The sequence below is a fragment of the Ochlerotatus camptorhynchus genome, unplaced genomic scaffold, assembly GCF_037179485.1.
Source record: "Ochlerotatus camptorhynchus isolate MF236.1 unplaced genomic scaffold, CSIRO-AGI_Acam_v1.1 ptg000108l, whole genome shotgun sequence".
Lineage (NCBI taxonomy): Eukaryota > Metazoa > Arthropoda > Insecta > Diptera > Culicidae > Ochlerotatus > Ochlerotatus camptorhynchus.
The window spans coordinates 1,074,431-1,100,777 of NW_027040598.1; the positions used below are offsets into that span (position 1 = coordinate 1,074,431).

The 26,347-nt window shown below is 41.0% G+C and overlaps 2 protein-coding genes across 2 annotated transcripts in view; one reads left to right on the forward strand and one right to left on the reverse strand.

Annotated features, from left to right (window-relative positions):
- The window catches only part of LOC135699441 (uncharacterized), a 44,659-nt gene extending 34,144 nt beyond the window's left edge, over positions 1-10,515 (reverse strand). Inside the window, exons 1-4 of the mRNA XM_065219706.1 lie at positions 10,137-10,515; positions 8,680-10,083; positions 8,199-8,615; positions 7,209-8,141 (exon numbers count right to left, since the gene is read on the reverse strand). Coding sequence (XP_065075778.1) covers positions 7,209-8,141; positions 8,199-8,615; positions 8,680-10,083; positions 10,137-10,502 — 3,120 coding nt within the window. The 5' untranslated portion in view covers positions 10,503-10,515. The remainder of the gene's footprint in view (positions 1-7,208; positions 8,142-8,198; positions 8,616-8,679; positions 10,084-10,136) is intronic.
- A 5,421-nt stretch (positions 10,516-15,936) lies between these two features.
- Positions 15,937-17,669, forward strand: LOC135699428 (uncharacterized). Its single transcript, XM_065219692.1, has 2 exons — positions 15,937-16,069; positions 16,132-17,669. The coding sequence occupies exons 1-2, from the start codon at positions 16,016-16,018 to the stop codon at positions 17,518-17,520; spliced, it is 1,443 nt and encodes a 480-aa protein (XP_065075764.1). The 5' UTR covers positions 15,937-16,015; the 3' UTR covers positions 17,521-17,669.
- The last annotated feature ends 8,678 nt before the right edge of the window (positions 17,670-26,347 follow it).

Genomic DNA, 26,347 nt, shown 5'->3' on the forward strand with positions numbered 1-26,347 from the left:
CCAAAGCTACAAATACTCCCATTATGAATAGTTTGCTATCAAGTAGCGACACTGGCTCTTTTACTTTTGCGTACACGGCGAATGAGAACGACCCAAATTTGAGTTTAGTTCACTCATAATCGCCAAAAGTGCAGGTGCTCAGCGATGAGTAAATTTGTCTCATGATTTCCTGTGGAAAACCTTAAAAATCTGCCAGAAAATGAGGAAATTGACGAAAATTTTATTCAGTCTCGGAGTAGTACCAATAGACTGAGTGAATCCAATCTTTACTTTTCTCAAATTCTGGAATTTTTCCCTGGAAAAACCTGGGAAAACATGAGGCAAATTTACTCATCGCTGAGTTCCTGCACTTTATTTCTTATTTTTGAGATAACTAAACTCAAATTTGGGTCGATCTCATTCGCCGTGATATCACCTTGACGCTTTTGGACAATGCTGGACATTTACCAGTTTTTCAATTGTTTTTTGTTGAAAATCAACATTCGAAAGCATTGTTATCGATGCGTAGCCATATTTCTGATCGATTGGTGATAAAATTATTGAAATTGGACCAGGGGCAGCTGAGTTCCCGCATAAACGCGAACCATAAATTGACCTTACCTAAAATGGTTAAAAATTGTTTATAATCCCTGCTAAACTTTAACTGAAATGGTTATGGAACTTTACATGAACGTTTAATGATAAAGTTTCAACCTTATATATTATGGTTTTTTGGAACTGGACCTTACAAATAATGGGTTGTTAAGAACCATTACCGTTCCAAATTCTTGTTTTCTCCATACATTTTCGGAAAGAGAACTATATTAGAACCTTTTAACTTATGGTTTGAAAACTTTAATGGTAATGGTTATGGTAGTCAGTAAGGTCCATGAATGGTTTTGTAACATCAATCAACTTTATGTGGAATATATCGCGAATTGGTTGCCTGTAATTTACTGATTACCAATTCACGATATATTCCACGTAAAGTTGAGCGATAATACAAAACCATTAATGGACCTTACTGACTACCATAACCATTACCATCAATGTTCTCAAATCATAAGTAAAAACGTTCTTATATAGTTCTCGTTCTGAAAATGTATGGAGAAAACAAGAATTTGGAATGGTAATGGTTCTTAACAACCCATTATTTGTAAGGTCCAGTTCCAAAAAACCATAATACATAAGGTTGAAACTTTATCATTAAACGTTCATGTAAAGTTCCATAACCATTTCATTTAAAGTTTAGCAGGGATTATAAACAATTTTTAACCATTTTAGGTAAGATCAATTTATGGTTCGCGTTTATGCGGGTTATTAACGTTCAAAATCTTTCTTAATTTGTTACATGTTCCATTTTCGGTTTTCACAAAGTGTACCCCCATTAGGTTTTGCACCGTCGGGGTTAACCTCAATCTGATGACAGTTCAGTTGTACTGTTTACGTGGACTTAGTCGATTTTTTCTTGGGTAGATTTTCTGGATATTTTTTCAGATTGCAGTGAGATGTAAACCACACTTTTGCATTATCCACGAGCAACATCCTTTCACCACGCATTTCCTCGATAATTTTCAAGTTAAAATTCGGAAATTCAAAAATATATTTTTTTTGAAAAAACGACTAAGTGCTTGTAAACAGTACCACTGAACTGTCAAAAAGGTTCAGCCGATTAACACTGAGTTCATTTGTGACGTCACGCTGCAGTAGCTAATTAGGTTCTGCAGCGTGACGTCACAAATGAACTCAGTGTTAATAGGCTGAACCTTTTTGACAGTTCAGTGGTACTGTTTACAAGCACTTAGTCGTTTTTTCGAAAAAAAAATTCTAAAATTTCCGAATTTTAACTTGAAAATTGTCGAGGAACAGCGCGGTGAAAGGATGTTGCTCGTGGACAATGCAGAAGTGTGGTTTACATCTCACTGCAGTCTGAAAAATTATCGAGAAAATCTACCCAAGAAAAAAACGACTAAGTCCACGTAAACAGTACCACTAAACTGTCATCAGATTGAGGTTAACCCCGACGGTGCAAAACCTAATTATAGGTACTGCAGCGTGACGTCACAAATGAACTCAGTGTTAATCGGCTGAACCTTTTTGACAGTTCAGTGGTACTGTTTACAAGCACTTAGTCGTTTTTTCGAAAAAAAAATTCTAAAATTTCCGAATTTTAACTTGAAAATTGTCGAGGAACAGCGCATTGCAAGGATGTTGCTCGTGAACATTGCAGAAATGTGGTTTACATCTCACTGCAGTCTGAAAAATTATCGAGAAAATCCACCCAAGAAAAAATCGGCTAAGTCCACGTAAACAGTACCACTAAACTGTCATCAGATTGAGGTTAACCCCGACGGTGCAAAACCTAATTATAGGTACTGCAGCGTGACGTCATAAATGAACTCAGTGTTAGCCGGCTGAACCTTTTTGACAGTTCAGTGGTACCAACAATCAATACGAAACTAACGATTTTAAATTGGCTCACTACTTGACTAGCCTATTGGTCCCAAGCAAATCGATTAACTTACCCCATTCTAGTCAAAATTCTAGTACCACACAATGTTTGTTTTGATTCGCTATGAAAATTTGACAGATAAAATGAGGGGTTAGTGGATTTGTCTATGTTTCGAGGGGTGAATCGATTAGCTTGGGACCGAAGAGAGTACCAGAGCTAAGCCAAAAAGTTGAGCACGTTATTTCGGGACCTTCTAGTCTTAGAGTTACCTCTATGGTGGTACTGTTTACAAGCACTTAGTCGCGTCACTTTTCAAATAGACCAATGTAACATATCCACCATTTTGAGAAAATCGAAGTTGAAGTTCGACAGATTATTATTTTAACTGTTTAAAAACAATACATTTTGCAATACTATTTTTAATGTAGTCAGTGTATAATAACGTTGAAAATTCAGAAGAAACGATAAAATCACAATTTTACTTTGAATTTCATGCTACAACATAGAAAAAACCACATAGGACGTTTTGACAAGTCGAGTTGTACATCGGACATGTTACATTGGACGATTTTTCTCAATGACATAATCAATGAGTGTTACATTGGACGTTTTGTCTACATGATACTAGATTCCCTTTCACAGATTTCAGAGTATAGTATCTAACTTTAGATTGGCCCCGCCTTTGGAAAATGAGCACCAATCATGTTAGGCAGTCCGAATGACCGAAGTAACAATCAAGTAACCATCATTTCAAACTGTACATTGGACAATTTTTGATCAATGATTTTCTTAAATCAATGAAAGTAAATTTGGATGGGTGTTTTTGTATCACATACAATGATAGAAGAGCAATAGCTTGAATCGCTTAACTCGATTTGTTTACATTTGTTACATTGGTCTATTTGAAAAGTGAAGCGAGAATTGTCGAGGAACAGCGGTGAAAGGACGTTGCTCGTGGACATTGCAGATATGTGGTTTACATCTCACTGCAGTCTAAAAAATTATCGAGAAAATCTACCCAAGAAAAAATCAGCTAAGTCCACGTAAACAGTACCACTGAACTGTCATCAGATTGAGGTTAACCCCGACGGTGCAAAACCTAATTCAAGTGCAGCAAACAGGCGTTGGCATTGGAAAGAATGAATGAATTCTAGAGTAACATTTGAAATGGGCCTATGTCCAAAACGTAAACAAACCAGAAAATGAATTTTAAATTTTGACCGCCTCTATTCAATTCATATTTAAGAAAATTGAAGTATTTTAGGCATTTATATTGTTCACAATAACAATAGTAACTGTATCTCAGTATACAACATCCAAAATATACGAAAAGCTTTCAAAAATATATGAAATCGATAACAATATAATTTCATAAATTAATAAGCCTTTTTTGTGAATTTTTCAATGGATAGGCCCTTTTTGTTAAGCCGTTGTGCTTGTCATCAGAAATGGTAGGCCCTTTGCTAAGCCTTTTCGCAACGTCAAATAAATTTAAAACAAATCATCGGCCCTGCCTTAAGCTGTAGGGCCTAGCTTTGGTTTGAAATTTTTCAATCATCGGCCCTTCTACTAGGCGTATCAATGAAATGAAATAAATGAATGCTTGGCCGTTTTAGCATCCGGGATTTTTCTCGATTATGCGGAACTTTCCTACACGATTAGTAGCTATCAAGCGGTGCTAAAGAATGGTATCAAAACCCGATTTGTTTACGTTTTGGACGTAGGCCCATTTCAAAGATTACTCTAGAATTTAAAAAAATATATAAAACGGAACAATTCAAGCTGGAACCATGAAGTTTGAGTGTATCAGACTGGCATGTTCACCTCTCGTCTGTTGTTGCTTTGAAAGATGTGTAGGCTAAAGGCGTATAAGAAGCGTTCATCGATTTCGTCTGCCCTTTCTGTTGCAACATAGCAAGCCTTCACACTTGCATGCAGGTACGAAGTATCACGTTCGATGTGCAGAGTACACCTGAGTTCGAAAGGAAACACGCGCATTCAATGAACGTGCACTGAAGAAATTGAAACTCAAGCTCAACGCCGTCTATGTTTCGTGAAGACTGATTTAATTCAAACATAAATATTTTAGTTTTAAACATGCTTTCAATTTACTTTGTATAATTCGTAAACATTTATATTTTTATTTTAAATGAACAAAATTCGTATCCGTGGAGCTTACCGCCATAATAGCATTCGGAAGCGATGTTTGAAATAGGGTCACTTAGGATTTTCTTTTTGTTCTGTCTCGGTATAAAATTCAAAGATCAACTTAGATAAGGATTTTTCAATTCAATTCAAATTGAACATTATTATTCTGCTATTATTAGAAACATTAAATATTATTTTATTATACTTATCTATTTGCACAATCATACAAAACTGTATTCTTTACCATTGAATTGCTTTAATGTATCGTAAAATGTTTGCCGCTGCGTAAGGTTTTGCTCAAATTTGACGATAGTACATAATCGTAAAGATGAACTGAATTTTATCACCCCTAGATCCGGTTGAATTGGTTTTAACTTCAGTCGTAACATGATGCGAAAATGTTACATGGAACTGTTTGTCTTCATTGTTCTTGACGAGCATGACGGATATGGGCCCAATATAAAGACGTAGTGCTACACCCTATAGGTTACTTAAGCCGGAAGCCATTTAGATCTTTTTTTATTTTTTTTATTATAGTCGATTTAACGCTTTTGGATCATTTGTGACTTGGGATGCTAACCACTACGCCGGGTCGCCCCCGCCATTCAGATCAATTAATTTTGCGAATTATTGCTATTAAATAGTAACTACTATCTACAACGTCACTCCCCCCTATTCTGCGAGTCACGTGACTCTTTCTGACCGGTGAGGTGACAATAGTCACCTCGTATGAGATGACTCTCTGTTTGATTTGCACGGAGAGTCAACTCACCGGTGACAGAGAGTCACGTGGGGAGTATTTCAATACTCTGTGTCTTCTTCTTGGGTCTTGACGATTGTATTTGTATATTGTGTTGAATCACAATCATATTGTTTCGCTTTTGAAATTCGGAAGTCTGACTTCCGAAATTCGAACCTACTTCCGACTTTTACGGAAATCATGATCTTTAATATTGTTGTTGTTGATCCTTTCGACAGCTCATTTGCAATGCTACCAGTCACGTCGGAACTTAATTCATCAGCGACATACAGTTAATTTTTATCTAACTGCACAATATACCTACTCAGAGTCCAGAGAAGTCGAGACAATTTCAACCGAAACGTGAATCGAACTCGCAACGCCGAGTTCGATTTAGCGCCTCTAGTGACTATAGGCTATCAGTTGAGCGTATCGACGTAAGTATCCGAGGTCAATGAATTTCCAACTGATGTAAGTAATTTCAGAAGATGAGCATAATTACAGAGTAAATGGAATGGACCAGCTTTGGGGGTCTATTATTATCAACGTCACGTCACTTCATTTTCCTATCACTGTGGACCAGTTCCAGGTCCTACTTTGATTTGCATTATTGTGTTTTATGAGCAGTCATTCACATTTTTGCAAAACTTCGGCCATTTTCCAAAATGGCGTCTTTTTCAATAAATTGTAGCACGAAATCGTCACATCTAATCGAAATGACGTCTGAGACAAAGTTGTTTAGAAAAAAGTTACGCTCATAAAATTGCTCCAAACACGTTTGACTGGCAACCAATGGCTGAATAAGAAACTTTTATTCCCTGAATCTCTATCCATGAAAATCTACGAAGTTTTATGAAATTTAAAGAAATTAAAGAAAAATCCCTGAACTTCAACGAAGTTTCTACAATGTTCTTTGAGCTTCAAATAAAATTTACTGATGTTCTATAACATTATCTGCACTTCAACGAAGTTTACCTAAGTTCTACGAAGTTCGTTGAGCTTTAATAAAGTTAAAATTTGTTGCACTTCTAGAAAATTTCTAAACCTTCTACATAGTTGCCAGAACTTCTACGTTATGAAGTTCGTTAAAGTTCTACAACGTTCCAATAAACTTCTACAAAGCTCCCCCGAACTTCTTTCAAAGTTCCCTGAAATCAAATGAGGAGAGCATCGTTCTAACGAATGCCCTTTTTTCCTACGAAATTCTCTCGACTACCCTTAACTTCTGTAAAACTGAGTTTTATGAAACACCTGGTATCCTTGTCTACACTAGCGTCTTCATTGTGAAGATCCGCTTCGACACCACGGACTCTGCGTAAGCCAAGGACCGCCATGGGCTCCGATAAATCAACGAGAACGCTGAACTATTTGCAGAATTGTGTGGCAACTGGCGATAACGGCATGGTGCTGGGACATACCGAAAATCAAATCGGCCCCATCTGTTTATCAATCGAAAGCGGATACCCAGCAACATTTTCTAATCGATGAGATCCAGAAGATCCAACAGTGAAAAGGTCTTTCGTTGAACAACTTGAGACCCAAACAGCGGATGAGCATGGACGTAGCAATGGACGGCCATGAAGAACACCTTTATCGAGACAAGTGAGAACAACCTGTGTGATCTGCGCTCTCAGATAAAAGCATTGATCCCGGATGAAACCTGCCGGTAACTTGAGCAGCTTAGAAGAGTAAAAGCGGCCGACAGCCAGCAAAGCCAAGACCGATGTCTATATCGTCAACCAAGAAATTCAAGCTCTCTTGCAGACGGGACAAGTGAGTTCCCTGACCAACGAAGGTGAAAAGGCCGCAACAACAGGCAATCTTCGTCTCCTCTAAGATGCCTTACGACGCCAGTCTCATATTGACCACGAATGTCGCCTAGTTCGAAACATTTGACTCGCACTCCATCCGCTGCATCATGAACTCGAACTCGTTATGAAACTCCCCAGCTGGTGGCCTTACGGTGACACTTGTCACCGTACGAACGACCGCCTTTTCGGCTTTCCTCTCTTCCGGTTTCTTCCCCAGATTCCTCTTGGGTGGTTCCATCTGGTGAAAGTGCTTCCAATGGTGTCGCAGTCCAGCTTTCTGTTTAAACTTCTGATCGTCGCACATATCACACTTGAACCTATACTCGTTCCCATGGATATCGGAGTGTATCCTGAGGTGACCCTCCTTCGTAAACTCCATCCCACACACGTTGCAGGTATGAACCTTGATCGTCTTTCCAATTAGCGGATGATTTGGGTGCTCCTTCGCCTGATGGATGATCAGTTCGACCTTCTTGTAGTAAACCTTATCGCAAACGACACACTTTACCTGTCGATCTACCGAGTGGATTGCCATGTGCTTCATCAGCGGTGCCTTCTGGCTAAACTCTCGATCACAGATCTCACACCGGAAACGCTTGACTCCACTGTGGAGACGCTTGTGTACCCGCAAGCTATTGGCGTACCGGAAGTTCTTATTGCAAACGGTACAAGTGAACACAGTCTTTTCGTGGATAGCTTTGTGACTGTGCAGGGCACTGGGATGCCGGAACGCTGCGGGACATTCTTCACACTTGAAGGGCTTTTCTTCCTCGTGCTGTAGAGAGTGCCGTTTCAGATCCGGACCGTACTTGAACTGTTTGCCACAGAGCGGACAAATGAGCCGTTCCCGACGATGTTCTATTCGTATGTGATTCTCGAGGTAGCATTGGAATGTGAACGCTTTTGGGCACTCGTCGCACTTGAACCGTTGATATTCCTCATGCTGACCTCGGTGGACGGCTAAGGACGTTACGGTGGCGTAAGACTTTCCACACAGCTCGCAGATCAAGGGCTGAAAGTGAAAATATTGTGAATTATTCAAAGCGAGAAGAACTATCAATGAAATTACTCCAGCATTGGTTTTGACATCCGGATGAGCGGATTCCTTGTGTTCCTTGAGTGCGGCACGACCCTTGAATACATCATCGCAAATAAGGCAGTGCATGTCACGCTTTTGGTAAGGCCCTTTCCGAGGTCCTTCGCCATCTTGTTTCCGTCTTCGTTTACGTTTCGGCTTGGGCTGCTCGGCTTGAACATCATCATCGTCATTATCCTCGCTCGTCATCGATCGGGATGAATCAGAAGAATCCGATAGGTCACCGTCAGACGAACCACCGATTGAGTACAACCTGCCATCATCGTCGGAAGAATCTTCGACGGCCTTTGCTTGTGGTTTCTTCTTACGATCGTGATCAATTTTCTCTTTCTTCTTGGTTGAGACTATTTTCTCTAGCTTTCCTTTTTGTCCTGGAGTTGAACGTAAGCTCTGCAAAATGCATCAAACGCGTATTGATTGCGACTTCAAGTTTCAAATCGAATTGTGTACTCACCGCCAATGGAACCTCGTCATCTTCACTATCGGACAAATCCTCCTTTTTCTCTTCCAATTCCTCCGGTTTATTCTCAATTGGGTCTTCCTTCGGCAAAGGTGCATCCTCCCCTTCCGCCGGTCTGTCCGTTTCGGTAATCTCAACTTTGACGAAAACCCCAGCTTCCAGGGTAGGTACAGCAGCTATATAACAATGAACTTCCGGTTCGACCTTGACCTCCACCTTCGTTGCACTATCTTCCGCTTCTTCGACGTTCTTTTTCTCGACAGTTCTGTCTTCCTCCGGATCGGAATGGTAATCATCCACTTCGCCGAGATGAGTGCTGAAGTCTTGGTCTGAATCCGGTTGAGTTTGCAGTTCTGCTTCTTGTTCAGTTGAAACCTTCGGTTCCGTTTTCGGCGAAACAACTGCAATGTTTTCCTTCGCAGTTGTTGCTGGCAGTTCAAGTTTTGGTGTGAATTCTGACTGAACATGTTGATCAACCAGCGGCAGCATTTGATGCTGAGTCGCATCTGGAGGTAGTGGTACTGGCAACGTGGGACACTCTGCTGAGGATATGCTTTGATTCCCCCATGCCAACGATCCAGAATAATCGGTAACCGATTGCTCGCCGATCTGCATAATAGGAAGTTTTGCTTTTGATTTCCTCACCTTCGGACCTTCAGGTTTGGGTTTCTTAGGCCGCGGTACAATCTTTCTAGGTAACCGTTCCAGTCCCATTTCTTTCCAGTGATCTCTTCGATTATGATTGTTCAAAAATTCAGCCTTATTAAAACTGTAACAGCACATTTCACACTGATACACCCGCCCTCGGAGTTTGCTGTGGGCCTGCAATTCTTCCTCCGATTTAAACGACCGATTGCAATAGTTGCACTTTGGATTCACCTCATGAATATGCCGGTGGGTCATCAAGGCAAACATCGTGTTGAATACCTTTCCGCAAACCGAGCAAATACGCTTGTCATGGTCCTCCAGATGAGTTGTTAAACTTTTTCGATGTTTGTAACTTTCGCCACAGATTTGACACACGTGTGGCTTCTCCGTAGTGTGAACTTCCCGGATATGCTGCTTGACGATCGCCGGTGTTGCAAACACCGACGGACACTGGGGACACTTCGTTCCTTGCTTGGTGTGCCGAAACACGTGACAATCCAACGAGGATTGACCCCGGAAACTTGCCGGACAGTATGGACACTTGTAGGGCCTTTCGCCAGTGTGTTGCCGAAGGTGCACCGTTAGGCCGCCTTTTTGCAGAAAACGCTTGTGGCAGTACTCGCATTCAAATTCTTTAATCCCGTAATGGGTTTGCTCGTGGCGCTTCAGGAGTACACGATACTTGAAAAATTTGCCACAAAGATCACAGGTGACGTTAGATCTAGTTTCGTCTTTGGGTCGACCTCGTTTCTGAAATTAAAAATTCTCATTATAACACTCTTCCTGCCGCTTCAATCACAAACCTTCTTTTCCACCGGGGGCTCAACGGACTTCATCCGAGGCCGACCCTTTTTGCGAGCTGAAACTTTCTCCTGCTTCTCGTTGGCGTCGCTATCCTCCTCCGGGTCATAATCTCCATCATCGCCAGAATTTTCGATCCCTCCCACCTCTCGGTCGTATTCTTCCAATGACAAAATTTCCGGTCGGGGTTTCCTCGGTCGACCTGGTCCTCGACCCTTCCTAGTCTCTTTCTCGTTCTCCTGCTTGTTCCCCTCCTTACCATTTACTTTATACAGCAAATTATCTCGAACTGGAGGGTCTTCCGTTTCTTCCTTACTAGTTTTACTAATATTGGCCACTACAGCTTCTGCTGGGTGGCTTTCCGACATTATTTTAGCCAAAGAACACCAATGTTTTTAATAAAATTGTGCAAAACTACTTTTGTGATGATTAAAAAATAATACTCTCATCTTTTGGATCATTATTTGGTTTGTTTACGACGCGTCAACTACTGGCTGCGTTCTGTTGGTGTGCATGACTTGCCGAGAGCTACATCCTGATGTTATCTATACACTGAAACAAAGACCATAGTTAGGAATAGTATTTTGCAGAAAACACTTATTTTCAGTATAACTACGCTTAATGCCGTTAAATCTACCACACACTTAGATTTTTTTGCCGAGATGGGCACCACCGAGTAGCTCGGCATTTTATTTTACTGGATCTCAGTGAAAAACTTGCCGAGATTCAGCTAACAAACGAGAAATTTGCCGAGATCTCAGCTAACAAACATATTTTTTGCTGAATTTCCAGTAAAATAAAATGCCGAGCTGCTCGGTGGTGCCCATCTCGGCAAAAAAATCTAAGCATGATTTCAGTATAATTGACTAAAAATATAATCAAATTTACTACCATTCTGTCAAAACTACTATGCTTACTCAAACGGCATAGTAGTTTTGATAGAAAAAATAGTAAAATTAAATGAATTTCGTTTCTGCACAAATCTATTGGTGGGAGTATTTAATTTAAACCATCAATATAGTATTTTTGCCAATGGATTTTGTTTCTGTGTAGTCGCTATATTCATAGTCTGGCGGATAGAATTTCTGGAATCAATTGAGCTGTCAAATAGCGGAACCAATCGAGCAAATCACGACCAACAACAGAAAAGAGCACATCAGCTTGCGAATAAAATTTCGGAAACCGTTTTCTCGTGACTACAGGCTCACCTACACAAACTAATGCTATCTTTAGGTTGTGGAAAGTTTCCCCTATCAGGGCTGGTAGCGATCTCTGCTTTCAAAAATAGTGATTTTAGCGACAATATTGAAGAAATAAGTGACCAAATAGTGACTTATAGTTGTTAAAATAGTGACTAAAAAAGTGACCTAAGAGAAGAAAAGTAGTCGTAGTAGTAGTCGAAAATTCCAAGGGTATTCATAAAGTTAGTGGTAGAAAACGAATCCAGAGCATAAATCCTTGGAATTTGTATTAAAATACTGAAAAGAGGATTGCAAGAAATCTGAGAATAACTCCAGGACATCTTCAAAGGAATTCAGAAATTAAGTTCAGGAGAGTTTGCCAAACAAATTATGAGAAGAAATCAAAGGTATTTGTGAGAAGAAATGCCAATGAATTCTTAGGAGACTTTCAATATAAGTAGAATGCCAAGGGAAGGAGTGAGATTCAAAAAGAAATCGGAAATGAATTCAATGAATATTTGGAGAACCCTAGGGAGAACCTTTCCAAAATTGTGGAGAATTTCAATGTAATTTTCGACGAAAACAAAAAAAAATCGAAAGATAGCTGCATCGAAATTTTGAGGAATATTTCAATGGAAATCTCCATTGAATATGGAATGGACTATTCAGAGGTCCTCAGAATTACTTGAAAGTTCCCAATTTTTTCTTGAATTTAATTAAACTGCCTTAAAGTTCTTTTGTAGTTTGAGAAACTAGCCTGATGTTCACAATACTTCTCATCAAATTCTCAAACTTCCCTTAACTTTTTAGGAATTCCTAAAGTTTCCCCAATTTTTCTTACGATCATGGATCTCCTCTGAAGGTTTAACTATTTGCTGAAGTTCTCTCTTCTTCTTTAAAATTTATGTGACTTCTTTAATGTTAACGGAACTGCTCTGAGGTTCTCTGTTCTTTTCTGAAATTCTCAAAACTTCTCTAAAGTTTTGGCAGTTCTCATGCAGCTTGTTGTACTGCGCTGAATTTGATTGAACGGTCCTAAGAATCTGAAAAACTGGGAACTGCTTTAAATTTCCCACTAATAAGATTCTTCCAATTTTTTGATGCTCCCGAATTTTGGTAATGTTCATAAAAAAGTTTGCGGATCTCTTCTTAAGCTTGATAGATTTCTAAGAAGTTCTCGAAATGTTTCTGAAGACCACTGTCCTTCTGTAAAGTTTTCGGAGTTTTTTCTAAATTTCTGGAACTTTGGTGCTCCCGCAATTTTCATGGAATTAGAATGAAATAATTAATATAGTTCTATGATTTTCACTTATATATTAAAATATCGACACTAATTTAAAACTTCTTCAATAGCCTAGACTGTCCTGGTGTTATTAAAACTGCCTTAACGATTACTGAATTTCTTTAAAGTTCTCTAGCCTGTTCTGAATTTATCAGTATTTTTTAAGAACCCGCAACATTACTGAAATTATTTTCCTTGATATGCCTTGAAGTTTCGGCAATTTTTTCCTTTAGTATTATAACCATTTTAAACGCTCCCTCATTTTCCCTGAACTTGTCTATGCTTATCTGAAATTCTCTAAATTTGTTTAATAATCCGGAAAATTTCTGATATGTTTTCTTAATTCCCTGACGCTTCTGACGTTTTTGGATTAATCATAGAATTCTATGGAACTCCTTGTAAGTCGCTGCATATTTTCTTAAGTTAATGGGATTATTCTGAAGCTATCTGATCGTCCTCGAAGTACTCGAAACTCGAAACTGAATATCATGAAACTATGAAAAAAACACCTAAATTTATTAGAAGTTCTCTGAAATGTCTTGAAGATATCGCTGCTTGCTAAAAGTTCTCAAATTTTTCTTTAATTAATGGAACTTTGTTGATGTTCTCTTATCAACTTAGGTAATTTTTTGCATTTTTTAAGTTCTTCTTCACCCTGAAAATACTCTCACGTTTTCCGGATGTTTATATAATTTTTATCACGTTCCAGAAATTCTCTCGGAGCTTTGCTGAAGTTTTCGGAAATTCCCTGAGTTTCTCGAAACTAAATTATTTGAACTGCCCTTTGATTCTCTGATCTTTTTTGATGTTCTCGATGCTCCCTGAAAGCTCTCAATTCTATTGAAGATCTCGGTTCTGATCGGCAAAAAATTGAATTCCCGTAAACACCTTTAAATTTCCTTGAAATTTTGTGGACTTCTGTGAAGTTTCTGAAATATTCCTGAAGTTTTCATAAATTTTCTGAAGGTCTCTGTACTTTTAGGAAATTCTCGGAACATCTTAAGGGTTCTCGATTTTTTTTCACCACATCATGGAACTATGCTGAATTTGTATAATTTACGATTATACATCATTAAACTGCTCCAAAAGTCTGGACTAAAGCTACGTTAACTGCTCTTAAGTTCTGAAATTCCCCAAAGATCTCTAGATCTAGCTTTTCTAATGTGCTTAGAACTTATTAAACATTTGCCCAATACCCCTCAAGTTTTCTATATTTTTCAGGTTCGCTTGACACTTGTGAAGTTCTCTGACATTCTAGGAACTTCATAAAAGTTCCTGAACATTTTTGGATGCTAAAAGAACAGCTTTGAGGTTCTTAAGGCTTCCAGTAAGTTCCCCATATTTTCAGCGAGTTAACTTCCCTTATGTTCTAACAATTTATGGAGCTTCACTGAAATTCTCAGCATTTCCTTTCATTCATCCGAGCTTCTCAAAAGTTCCTACAATTGTTGTGAAGTTAATGGGACTGCCATGAAGATCTCTAATCATGCATAAAGTTTATTACAAACATGAAATAAATCTTCTTCTTTTTTCTATAATTCTGGCACTTTGAGAATTTTTAATATCTAGAACTTGTACATGGAATACGAAACTTCAAGACATTGAATATTTTTAGATCTTGGACTTACTCAAATTAAGTAAGTTATTATAACTTTTTGAAAGTGAGAAATTAAGTTAAACGTTAAAGTTAAGCGTTAAACTTCAACATTAAATGCATTTCATTGTAAAGCTGTTTCTATAAAACTGGTTAATTTGTGTTATTTTCGATCAACCAAAAAAAGCATATTTCTAACGCATTTAAAACATAGCTTTCTTATTACAAGCCTGGAACTTATCCGTTAAAGTTCTGGGGAAAAAAACAGGAAAACTCAGGTAATTTTATTTAGAAAATCGAGTAAAAACCCAGTAGACAGAGAAAGACGATCAAAGATACGTCACAAAGCATCAATCTTGAAATAAATTCACGCTAAAAAAGTTGAAAATAGTGACTGATTACAAGAAAAAGTGACTTTAGTGACTTGGCCTTAAAAAAGGAGACTTTTTAGTGATTGGCTTGAAAAAAGTGACCAAGTCACTAAAAAGTGACACGCTACCAGCCCTGCCCTATCCGATGATGCTAATTTACCTTCGATTGTCGAGGAAAGAATAATCAACGTTTTGTTTATAAAAGTTGAAAGTACCTTTACAATTGTTGGTCTACAATATATTGAAATGGTTCCGCTTTTTGATAGGTCGCCAGACTATGAATATACCGACTATAATGTTATCCCGTTACACAGAAAAAAAAAAGTTGTTGAATATTACATCCAAACTGCTGCAACCAGGTCAATCCATCGGTTGTGTAATATAACGTTGTACGATGTACATCGATTTTGCGAACAAAATTACGTCCAATGAATTGATCGATATTACATTTTTTTTGCTGTGTACCAGGGAACTCAGACCCTCGCTCAGACCAGCAGTTCACTTAGAGATCTAAATACGAAATGTAGGTTCTAGAGTGGGCCTTGAGTTGTTACATTCAAAGTGTTTTTTATGTTACTTTATACGCGAAGTTAGCGATTTTCAGAGGGAGTAGCCGTCAACAATGCTGATGATGGTACAGCACGCAACAACCACCCTACTGCCTTCTCTCTGAGATGACCAAGTTGGTCATGACGAGAGGAGCAACACAATAGTTGGGTAAAGAAGAATTGCATTATAACACACCATGGACTGGAAATGCTCTCGCAACGTGGGGCTTTAGGTAGTGATGAAAACGTCGCTAGAACTATTCCACAGCCGCAGCCAGTTTATGAGCAAAAGAAGGACGCACATTTTTTGCCTGTAGACTTGGAGACATACTTCAAGTCTCCGCGTACATCGTACGGGTTAGGCAAAAGATGTGCGTCTAACTTTAAAAACTGTCGCATTAATGGAACTTCGCTCATTTTTAACTTCTATTCAATTTTCATACTGCCGTACTCTAACGGAACTATCGACCTACCCTCTTCTAAAAGATCATTCTCTAGCTAATAAATTATCACACTAAAGCTTCATGTTAGCATTTCCAACCAACTCCATCAAATGTCTATTTTTTAAAAAGAGAGTATTAATTTTTAATCATTATGATTAAACTGAGTTTAATGTCAAATTGATTAAATTTCAAGCAAAATGGGAATAGTTTAATTTATCAGTGCAGAATAAACTATTCGCATGGTATAGTTTACCCATTAAATGAGGAGAGGAACTTTTAGCGGAAATGGGTATTTTTATACCCATTAATGGGTTTTCGCGAAACACCGTGTACACAGTATGCAGCCCACGACTAAAACAACAACATTGGTAGACCGACTCAACAGGCAAAAAAAAATAGTGATTGTTTTGAAATTGTATAGTGATTTTTGTATTGTTTCGTCTATGTTTCAATGTTTCCAGTATGAGAAAAAAGTCCTCCAAAACCAAAAGTAAAACATCAACCAACGATGAATTAGTAAGTTACTAGTCATTTTTCCTAATCAAGAAATCTAAACCAGCGAACCTCTATTCCTAAAGCAACATCGTCCACCAAATCCGCGTCAGTATCGTCCCAAGAAATCATCCCGGAATCCGGTTCACAAGCGCATCGGTTCCACCAAGCCAATCGAACAAACAATTCCAGATCGTAACGGTTCATGTGATCAAATATTACAGTGCACCACAGCTGCTCCCCGAGAGGAAATTGTCGCACAGATCAAGATTGAAAACGAATACCAATGGGGATTGGAAGCTGAAGATTTCGACGACTTAAATCCATATATTATCGAAGTAAAACTAGAGCCAGACCCCGCAAACAATGTTGCTCCCAACTTCGAATGGGTTACAATTAAACAGGAGATAAAAGCGGAGCCTTCGGAACCGCCCGTTCATATCAAGCAGGAAGAGTTGGATTTAGAAGACATTGCTCCAAATTACACCCTGGAGTTGCCTGCGATTGCTATTAGTCAGGAGGAGATTGAGGCTGAGCCTCCGGAACAGCCTATTCAAATCAAGCAGGAAGAGTTAGATCTGACGGACAATGAACATCAAAATATCGATATGGACAGCTATCCTTCGTCGGTAGAAGATGATCCGATCGAAACCATTGTTGTGGATGATGATGAGAGTGAAGAAGTCGATCCAGAACCCGTTCATACAAGTGATGTCGTTCCGGGTGATGCAATCGAGCAGGTCTTACCAAACCAAAAGGGAATTGCTACAATTTGCGTTGATGATTCCGAGGATGAGGCTGTTAGTATCGAAGAATCAAATGTCGGTTCATCTGTGATTCAACATGAATCACTGAAAATCGTACATTATAAAGATGCAGATCCAGCACCACCGCTAGTCACGCCAAGGACCTTGCAAAAATCATCGGCAATCCATAACTATGAACATAAATGTGTCCCCCGAAGGATCTATCATAATAGTTTTTTGAAGCGATTCATTAAAACCACCACCTACAGAGGATACAGTGTAAGAGCGGCCAGGATACTAAATGGTGCTAAAAACCAATTCACCCACATATATGCATGCGATAATTGCGATAAACTATGCGCTAATCATGATTTGATCAAACAACACGTATTAACCCATAATTTAAAAAAGAGCAAAAAACATCCGCAGCTATTTGTAACGACCGAGTGTCAAATCTGTTTTCAACGAAACCTCGATGATCCAGACCGTATACGGGAGCACCTGGAGCAGGAACATAGCAAGGAAGTTTACAAAGCAGCAAAGGGTCAAAAGTTTTCCGTTCGCATAGAATGCCGAATCTGCCGGAGGTGGTTCCCGATGAATGAGTGCCTCGAGTGTGGCGAGAAATTCGACCGATGCTTTGGAATCACCTGGCACACCCAGATACACCGCAGAGCAGAGAAGAAGAAAATGGGAAAATTAAATTTCTCCATCGATAAACAGCGCTGAGGCTCGTCACCGCTTTGTCTTCGGTAGTACACTTTAAGGTTGTTATTCTTTGAACGAAAGTTTCTCTTTCGAACAAACAAATTCCGATTCACTATTTTATTACTAAAATGATACATTAAAATCATTACAGAGCTCCTTTGCCTTCAGAATTTGCAAGCATGTAAATTGGTGTTTCAATGTTTGTGAAGGCCTTCATTTTCCAAAGATTTTTTTTTGCCTGGGTAACATTATTGTAACTGGGATTATAAGCGTGTAGGGCTGATTTTTCCTTTCTACATTTATCCAATAATGTGCTTTAATAATAATGAAAACTTGAACTCTAATTGGGTTCTGTAATACCCCGGACAGACTATGGCTTATATCATGTAATATAGGCTGTCTTGTAATGAGCACTCATACATAGGATTTCCAGTGAAAACTAGATGTATGAGTGCTCATTGCCAGACAGCCTATATTACATGATATACGCTGTAATGTGAACGGGGTATAAGACTAGAAGGTCCCGAAGAAACGTGCTCAACTTTTTGGCTCAGCTCTGGTACTCTCTTCGGTCCCAAGCTAATCGATTCACCCCTCGAAACATAGGAAAACCCACTAACCCCACATTTTATCTGTCAAACTTTCATAGCGAATCAAAACAAACATTGTGTAGTACTAGAATTTCGACTAGAATGGGGTACGTTAATCGATTTGCTTGGGACCAATAGGCGAGTCAAGTAGTGAGCCAATTTTAAATCGTTATACCAACAATCAATACGAAACTAACGATTTTAAATTGGCTCACTACTTGACTAGTCTATTGCTCCCAAACGATTAACGTACCCCATTCTAGTCGAAATTCTAGTACTACACAATGTTCTGCGAGGTATACTTATGGTAAACCAGCTGCTCAGGGATTGTAGAAAGGAAAGGGTTGGGTAGGTTTTGTGTGAAAAGCGCATAAGTTATTATCGTATCGTTGAAAAATAGCCTCGTTTGGTTTGCGCTCTCGTCACATAGCGCATTGTTGGAGTAAATCGGTAACGCAGTGTGCTGATCACCTCCTTGGAGACCGAACGTCACCCCTAGCAACCTAAGTTTTCTTAAATAAACAACGGTGAAAAACTATTCATTCCTGTTCAAGACTCCACTCAAGCTATAATGAACAAGCTAGTCGTTAAATAAAATCCATTCTACTTTTAAACTTTGCTGTTCCGGTTCTTTCTAACCATCAAGAGGTTATGGGCGACTCACGCAAGGATTTGGTCCACGGGATCCCGCAGTTCTCGGGCACCGGTTTCGACAATTGGCAATTTCGAGTGGAGAAGTATCTGAAGTCCGTGAAGCTGTTGGATATCATCAAGAAGGATCCTCCGATGGAAGCGGCCGAGCTCACGAAGTTCCAGGAAGATGACGGTAAGGCGGCGTTCCTGCTGACGTCATTTGTTCATGACGATTTGCTGCATTTGGTGCGGGACAAGAAGACGTCCAAGGAGATGTGGATGAGCCTTGAATCCGCCTACGCCAAGAAGTCCGTCTCGTCGCAGACATTCGTCAGGAAGCAACTTGCGAAGCTACGAATGATGGAAGGTTCGTCTGTGAAAGATCACCTGAAAACCTTCGAAGAGCTGATCCGACAACTGAAGCTGGCCGGAGCGAAGCTTGAAGAGAACGATATTGTGTCCCAGCTGTTTGCTACCCTTCCCGAGTCGTTCGATCCGTTGGTTACGGCACTGGAAAATCTAGGTGAGGAAAACCTAAAATTGGATGTTGTTCGCGAGCGCCTTCTTGCCGAGGAGCTCAAGAAAACCGACCGGGCAGCGGATTCCTGCCAAGAGAAACCTGCAGCATTCCAAGGATCGAAGCAGAAGCCTGGTAAGTTCACCGGAAAGTGTAACCGTTGCCAGAAGAAAGGGCACAAGGCCAAGGACTGTCGTGTGAAGTTGAAGACAAATGGGCGCGCTGAAGCTAACGCTGCTGCTGGAGGTAAGGCGGTGGCTTTTATGACCGGGAGATGCTCCCAAACAAAGGACGAGGGAGCAGTTTCCTTTAAGCTGGATTCCGGAGCCTCGGACCACCTTGTGAATGTGAAGCACTGTTTCGCCGACCTCACGAAGCTGAAGCACCCTGTCGTCATAAACGTGGCGAAGGATGATCAATCCCTGATTTCCCGGCACAGTGGCACGATCAACGGCGTCAACAAGGAAGGTAACTATATCAGCTTGAAGAACGTCCTCTTCGTACCAGATCTTCGAGCGAACTTGCTATCTGTGAAGAAGATGGCAAAAGCGGATCTTGATGTCACATTCACGAAAAAGGAAGCGATCATGAAGCAAGGTCGTGACCTGATTGCGAGATGTCCCATGCGGGGCGATTTTTACGAGCTCGATCTCCGTGTCGATACGGTGGCGGCCAACATGTGTGGAGCTGTGACTGGTAACCTGTGACATCGTCGACTAACTCATTTGGGGAGCAAGAGTTTGCAGACACTCGCGAAGCATGGCATGGTAACAGGTATTCCCGAGAAACCAGATAAATTGGATTTTTGTGATGTTTGTGTTCTCGGAAAGCAGTGCCGAGAACCATTCACGGGTACTAGAGTCCGTGCTACAAGACCTCTAGAACGAGTGCACTCCGATGTGTGCGGTCCAATTACACCAGCGGCTTGGGATGATTCTCGGTACTTCGTCACCTTTATTGATGATTACACGGACTTTGCAGTAGTATATCCCATCAAGAAGAAGTCCGAGGTGTTCCAGAAGTTTCGAGAGTACGAGGCCATGGCGAGTGCCGCTCTGGGACATTCGATTTCGAAGCTGACTGTCGACCAAGGGCGCGAGTATTGCTCCAATGACCAGCGTGATTGGTACGTTTCCAAGGGGATCCAAGTCGAGCCAACCGCAGCGTACACACCACAGCAGAATGGAGTGTCCGAACGGTTCAATCGGACAATCGTCGAAAAGGTGCGTGCGATGCTGATTGAAGCCCAAACTCCGAAGAATCTGTGGAATGAAGCGGTTCTAGCGGCGGTATACCTGACGAACAGAAGTCCAACCACCGCGGTATCTGATTGGAAGACTCCTGCGGAAATGTGGACTGGTCACAAGCCGGACGTTAGTAAACTACGTGTGTTCGGCTGTAAAGCATTTGCTTGGGTGTCCACGGCACAGAGGAAGAAACTGGATCCGAAAAGCAAGCCTGCTGTGATGATCGGCTATGCGCCGAACGCCTACCGCCTGTGGAACAAAGAGAAGAAGCAGTTATTCCTAGCCAGAGATGTCAAGTTCGATGAAAACAGTTTTCCGTTTGCCACCCAGATCCGTGACGAAACTCCTTTGGTTGTTGCTCCGTACGAGTTCGAGGATCAAGATGAGGAAGACGTGCAAACCCCTGAACAGTCCGTTCAACCCGATGAGCCGCTGGTGGCTCAACATGACGACATCCTGACTGATGATGAAGAAGGCGAGGTTGAAGACGACGGTGTTGAAGAAACCGGAGCGCTCCCTTCGCAACTAGACCGTGGTTCAAACCTCGAAATGGAAACCCCGAGGCGCAGCGAACGGGAGCGCAGACTCCCCGGTAAGTTGAAAGAATTTCTGGTTGGAAAAATTTTCACTGCCGCGCAATCCCATTCTGCAGATGTTCCCCATAACGTTTCCGATGTACTATTTGACGGTTCCGTTGGACGAGATGAGGCCGAGCGTTCGATCTTCGATGTCCTGGAGGCGTACAAGGAGATCGCTGGACGAGCCGACGAAGCTCTTTGGCAGCAAGCGGTCCGTGAGGAACTGCAGTCGCTAGCGGACAACCATGCTTGGCGATTGGTGAGATGCCCTGCTGGTGTGGTTCCGCTCAAATCGAAATGGGTCTTCCGAATCAAGCCGGACGAGCATGGCGAACCGATCCGTTACAAGGCGCGCTTGGTGGCGAAGGGATTCCAACAGAAGCCCGGAGTCGACTACAACGAAACATATTCCCCCGTAGCAAAGTTAGCCACGATACGAACCGTTCTTGCTGTAGCAACCCACCGAAGGATGCACGTTCACCAACTCGATGTGAAGACCGCATTCCTCTACGGTGAGCTTGAAGAAGACGTCTACATGGCCATACCCGAAGGAGTTGCAGCACCGCCGAACTTCGTTTGCAAGCTGGATCGATCGCTGTACGGACTCAAGCAAAGCCCCCGCTGTTGGAACAACAAGCTGAACGACCTTCTAATGGATTTAGGCTTTACCCGTTCCCGGCATGATTACTGTCTATATACCAGGATCGACGATCGAGGGGGGGGGGTATACATAATCATCTACGTGGACGATTTGCTCATTGCTGGCGATCGACTGGACCTGGTGAAGGAGATCAAGCGTGCTCTTTCCAAGAAGCTCCAGATGACGGATTGCGGCGTGGTTAATCATTTCCTTGGAATGAAGATCCGATACGACCGCGCCACCGGATGCATGTACCTGGCGCAAGAAGCTGCTGTGGACCGTGTGCTGACGAAGTTCGGCATGCAAGACTGTAACCATGTCAAAACCCCAATGGAGAAAGGCTGTTTCCTGCCACCACAAGCTGCGAATCCTGTGTCGCATCCATACCGTCAATTGCTGGGCAGCCTGATGTATACGATGCTGTGTGTTCGACCGGACATATGCTACGCTGTTGGATACCTAGGGCGCTTCCAAGTTCAACCTGATGAGGCCCACTGGCAAGCCCTGAAGAGAGTGGTCCGTTACGTGAAGGGAACGAAGAACTTGAAGCTCCAGTACAAGCAAAACGACGACGCCGAGGCACTTGTCGGGTACGCAGACGCTGACTGGGCATCGGATGCTGAGGATAGGAAATCCGTTAGTGGCTTCGTCTTTAAGGTCTTTGGGAACACCGTGTCTTGGGCAAGCCGCAAGCAACAAACCGTTGCACTGTCGTCGTGTGAAGCCGAGTATGCAGCTTTAAGTGCCGCGGCCTCCGAAGGGCTGTGGCTGCACGAAATCCTTGAAGACCTGAAGCAAGTTCGACCGGACACGGCATTCAAGGTGTACGAAGACAACCGTGGGTGCATTGCAATGGCCACAAACACCGAAAGCAAGCGTGTCAAGCACATCGATGTAAAGCACCATTTTTTGCGCGACCATGTGGCACAAGGAAGACTTCAAATCGAAGCAATTGATACAGCAAACCAAATAGCGGACACGTTCACCAAGCCCCTGGAACCTGGACGTTTCCGCGAACTGAGGACCCTCCTAGGACTGACCGATTCAGGGGGGGTGTTGGAGTAAATCGGTAACGCAGTGTGCTGATCACCTCCTTGGAGACCGAACGTCACCCCTAGCAACCTAAGTTTTCTTAAATAAACAACGGTGAAAAACTATTCATTCCTGTTCAAGACTCCACTCAAGCTAGTCGTTAAATAAAATCCATTCTACTTTTAAACTTTGCTGTTCCGGTTCTTTCTAACCATCAAGACGCATCGATTACATCACACCGTCAATGAAAAAGAAATTAAAAGAGATTGAAAGAGATTATTAGTGAGTTTTAAACTGTGATTTACCTATTAGAAATACATTTGTAAAATTTTCTCCGTGTACTGAACAGCCATCCCTCTCGCCCTCCCGCCGCCTAAACGTCTGAAGGAGTGTGACGTCAAACTCCGTCATCCATTCAATCAGCCGGAGCACGAAAGAGCGTGTAATGTGCGTCAGCGGCCCTAATAAAGGGTGGGGGAAGCACGATACACGAACGATACCACAAATCATGCCACCGTACCACATATTGTTGGGATGATAACCCGAATAGGTTGTTAGGCACTCCTTATGGTTATCGTTCATGCAGGTGTTTCAAAGCAATTTACATCTAATCAACCCTCTGTGCGACCCAACCCGTACAATGTATTTAATTTGGGTAAAGTTTGGTAAAGAGAGATGATAAAACCGATTTGTACCTTCCTAAAAAGTTGTTCTAGCTTGCTGTATGCAATTTTCACACTGCCGTACTCTAAACGGAACTATCAATTCTATACTTTCATCTCCTCCTCATTTATCGTATAAAAATTACCACTTTAGTCTGTTATTTTAAATTACCATCTTCAACTATGTTAATCATTGACTTCATGCAGAAGTAATACCATAGAGGTAACTCTAAGACCACTGGGTCCCGAAGAAAATCATTATATTGGCTCACTCAGTACCAGAACAACGGTCCCAAGCAGTCCCAAGCTATTTCACTCACCCCTGCATGTTCTGCATGAATCCACACACCCCTGATGTTATCTGTCAAACTTTCATAGCGAATCAAAACAAACATAGTGTAGTAATAGAATTTCAACTAGAATAGGGTACGTTAATCGTTTGCTTGGGACCAATAGGCTACTAAAGTGGTGAGCCAATTTAAAATCGTTAGTTTCGTATTGATTGTTGGTAATACTAAACACACAGACAAACAGACATAACACATTGAATATTTCTCACTGTAAAACATCGTCACTAAAACATTACCGCCATCTGTTGAGTACACTGTGGTGGGTAGTACGCTGAACAGATGGCGGTAGTGTGTAAACGTCAAACGCAAGGGAATTGACTATGCGCGCCACTGGTGGCGGTACTACCAACTACGATACTTTTAAATTGACCGTTATATGCTTGTTCGATGAACAACTTGCGACTGTTATGTCTGTTTGTCTGTGCTAAACATATACACCCATATTCTTGTTTTCGTTCAAACCGTATTTTCCATACAAAAAAACTTTTTTTTTGTATGGAAAATATGGTTCAAACGAAAACAAGAATATGGATCACCCACCTACTATCACCATAGAGGTAACTCTAAGACCACTGGGTCCCGAAGAAAATCATTATTATTTTTGGCTCACTCAGTACCAGAACAACGGTCCCAAGCAGTCCCAAGCTATTTCACTCACCCCTGCATGTTCTGCATGAATCCACACACCCCTGATGTTATCTGTCAAATTTTCATAGCGAATCAAAACAAACATAGTGTAGTAATAGAATTTCAACTAGAAGGGAGTACGTTAATCGTTTGCTTGGGACCAATAGGCTACTAAAGTGGTGAGCCAATTTAAAATCGTTAGTTTCGTATTGATTGTTGCTATCACAGTCAAAGTAATGTATTTAATGTTGAGAGCCTTGTGTGCTTTATCATGAGTGGTCACGGATCTAGCAATCTTCACATGACTATGCGTCCCGGTGACGACGACTACGATCTAGCCGGTTTACAATAGGTTTTATACAAGAGTCCTAGAATAGATCGCAGTATACTTACAGTTATCGACGTTCCCATGTACTCCTTGTTTACCTTCAATACTACTTCCTTCTCTTGTTGTATTGTGTTTCTCGATATGCCACTTCCATCATCCCTCTGACACAAAATAATGGCTCCTCGCTCCGGAATGTCTTCAAAACTGGGAGGATTAAAATCGCTCCTCGTGCACAACCCTTCCAGATGACCGAAAGAGCGCTCAGTCCGATTAGTCTCACCCGATATTCTTGAAAAACTTGACATTTTGAATGAAACATTGCCATTTCCAGACTTCGTGTTGTTAGTTTTCTTGAAGGTCTTGTGCTTGATTTGTCTTTCGATGATCGTCCTCGAAGTACTCGGAACTTCGCTGAATATCATTAAACTATCAAAAAATATCTAAATTTAGTTCTCTGAAATTTCTGGAGGATATCGCTGCTTGCTAAAAGTTCTCGCTTTTATTTTTATTTATGAATCTTCGTTGATGGTCTCTAATCAACTTAGCTAAATTTTCGCATTTTTTTAAGTTCTTGAAATCTCCATGATATAGTACCCTTAAAATATCTCACGTTTTCCGGATGTTCATAAAATTTGTATCACGTTCCAGGAATTCTCTCGGAGCTTTGCTGAAGTTTTCGGAAATTCACTGCGTTTCTCGAAACTTCTTTAAGGTTTCTAATATTTCCTTGGAATTATTTGAACTGCCCTTTGATTCTCTGACCTGTCTTGTTCTCGAAGCTCTAAGAAGCTAACTCTTGGTTCTATTGAAGATCTCGGTTCTGCTCGGAAATAAATAGAATTCCCGTGCACACCTTTAAATTCCCCTGAAATTCTCTGGACTTCTGTGAAGTTTCTGAAACATTTCTGAAGTTTTCATAAATTCTCTGAAGGTCTCTGCACTTCCCTGAAATTCGCGATTCTCGATTAGTTTCTCAGCACATCAAAGAACTATCTTAAATTTTTCTAAATTTACGATTATAGATTTTAAACTGCTCCAAAAGTCTGGACTATAGCTACGGGAACTGCTCTTAAGATCTGAAATTCCCCAAAGTTTTCTAGATCTAGCTTCTCTGAGGTGCTTAGAACTTCTTAAAAATTTGCACAATTCTCCTCATATTTTCTTAAATTTCTCAAATTCTCTGAAATTCTAGGAACTTCATAAAAATTCCTGAAAAGTCTCGGATGCTAAAAGAACCGCTTTGAGGTTCTTACAGCTTCCAGTTAGTGTCCCATATTTTCAGCGAGTTAACATCCCTTATGTTCCTGCATGTTTATAGAGCTTCACTGAAATTCTCCGCATTTCCTTTCATTCCTCAGAACTTCTCCAGTTCCTAAAATTGCTGTAAAGTTAATGGGACTAGAATGAAGATCTATATTCTTTCATAAAGTTAATTACGAACTTGAAATAAATCATTTATTTTTAACTTAATTCTGGCGACACAGCCTCAATAGTGGTAGTCGATTACAAATCATTCGATTAATCGAAATATTTCCGACATCCGAGCCGACATCCCTACGTGTACAGCATGAAATTTACTGGCAGCACTTGGATACATTTGAACGCAGCCACTTTCACAAATTTTGATTCGATACATGTCCCAAC

What these genes read in the sequence shown, in the direction of transcription:
- LOC135699428 (XM_065219692.1), top strand. Translation starts at nt 16,016, where the DNA reads ATGAGAAAAAAGTCCTCCAAAACCAAAAGTAAAACATCAACCAACGAT. An exon ending in CATCAACCAACGATGAATTA is followed by an intron (nt 16,070 to 16,131) that starts GTAAGTTACTAG and finishes CTATTCCTAAAG; the next exon opens with CAACATCGTCCACCAAATCC.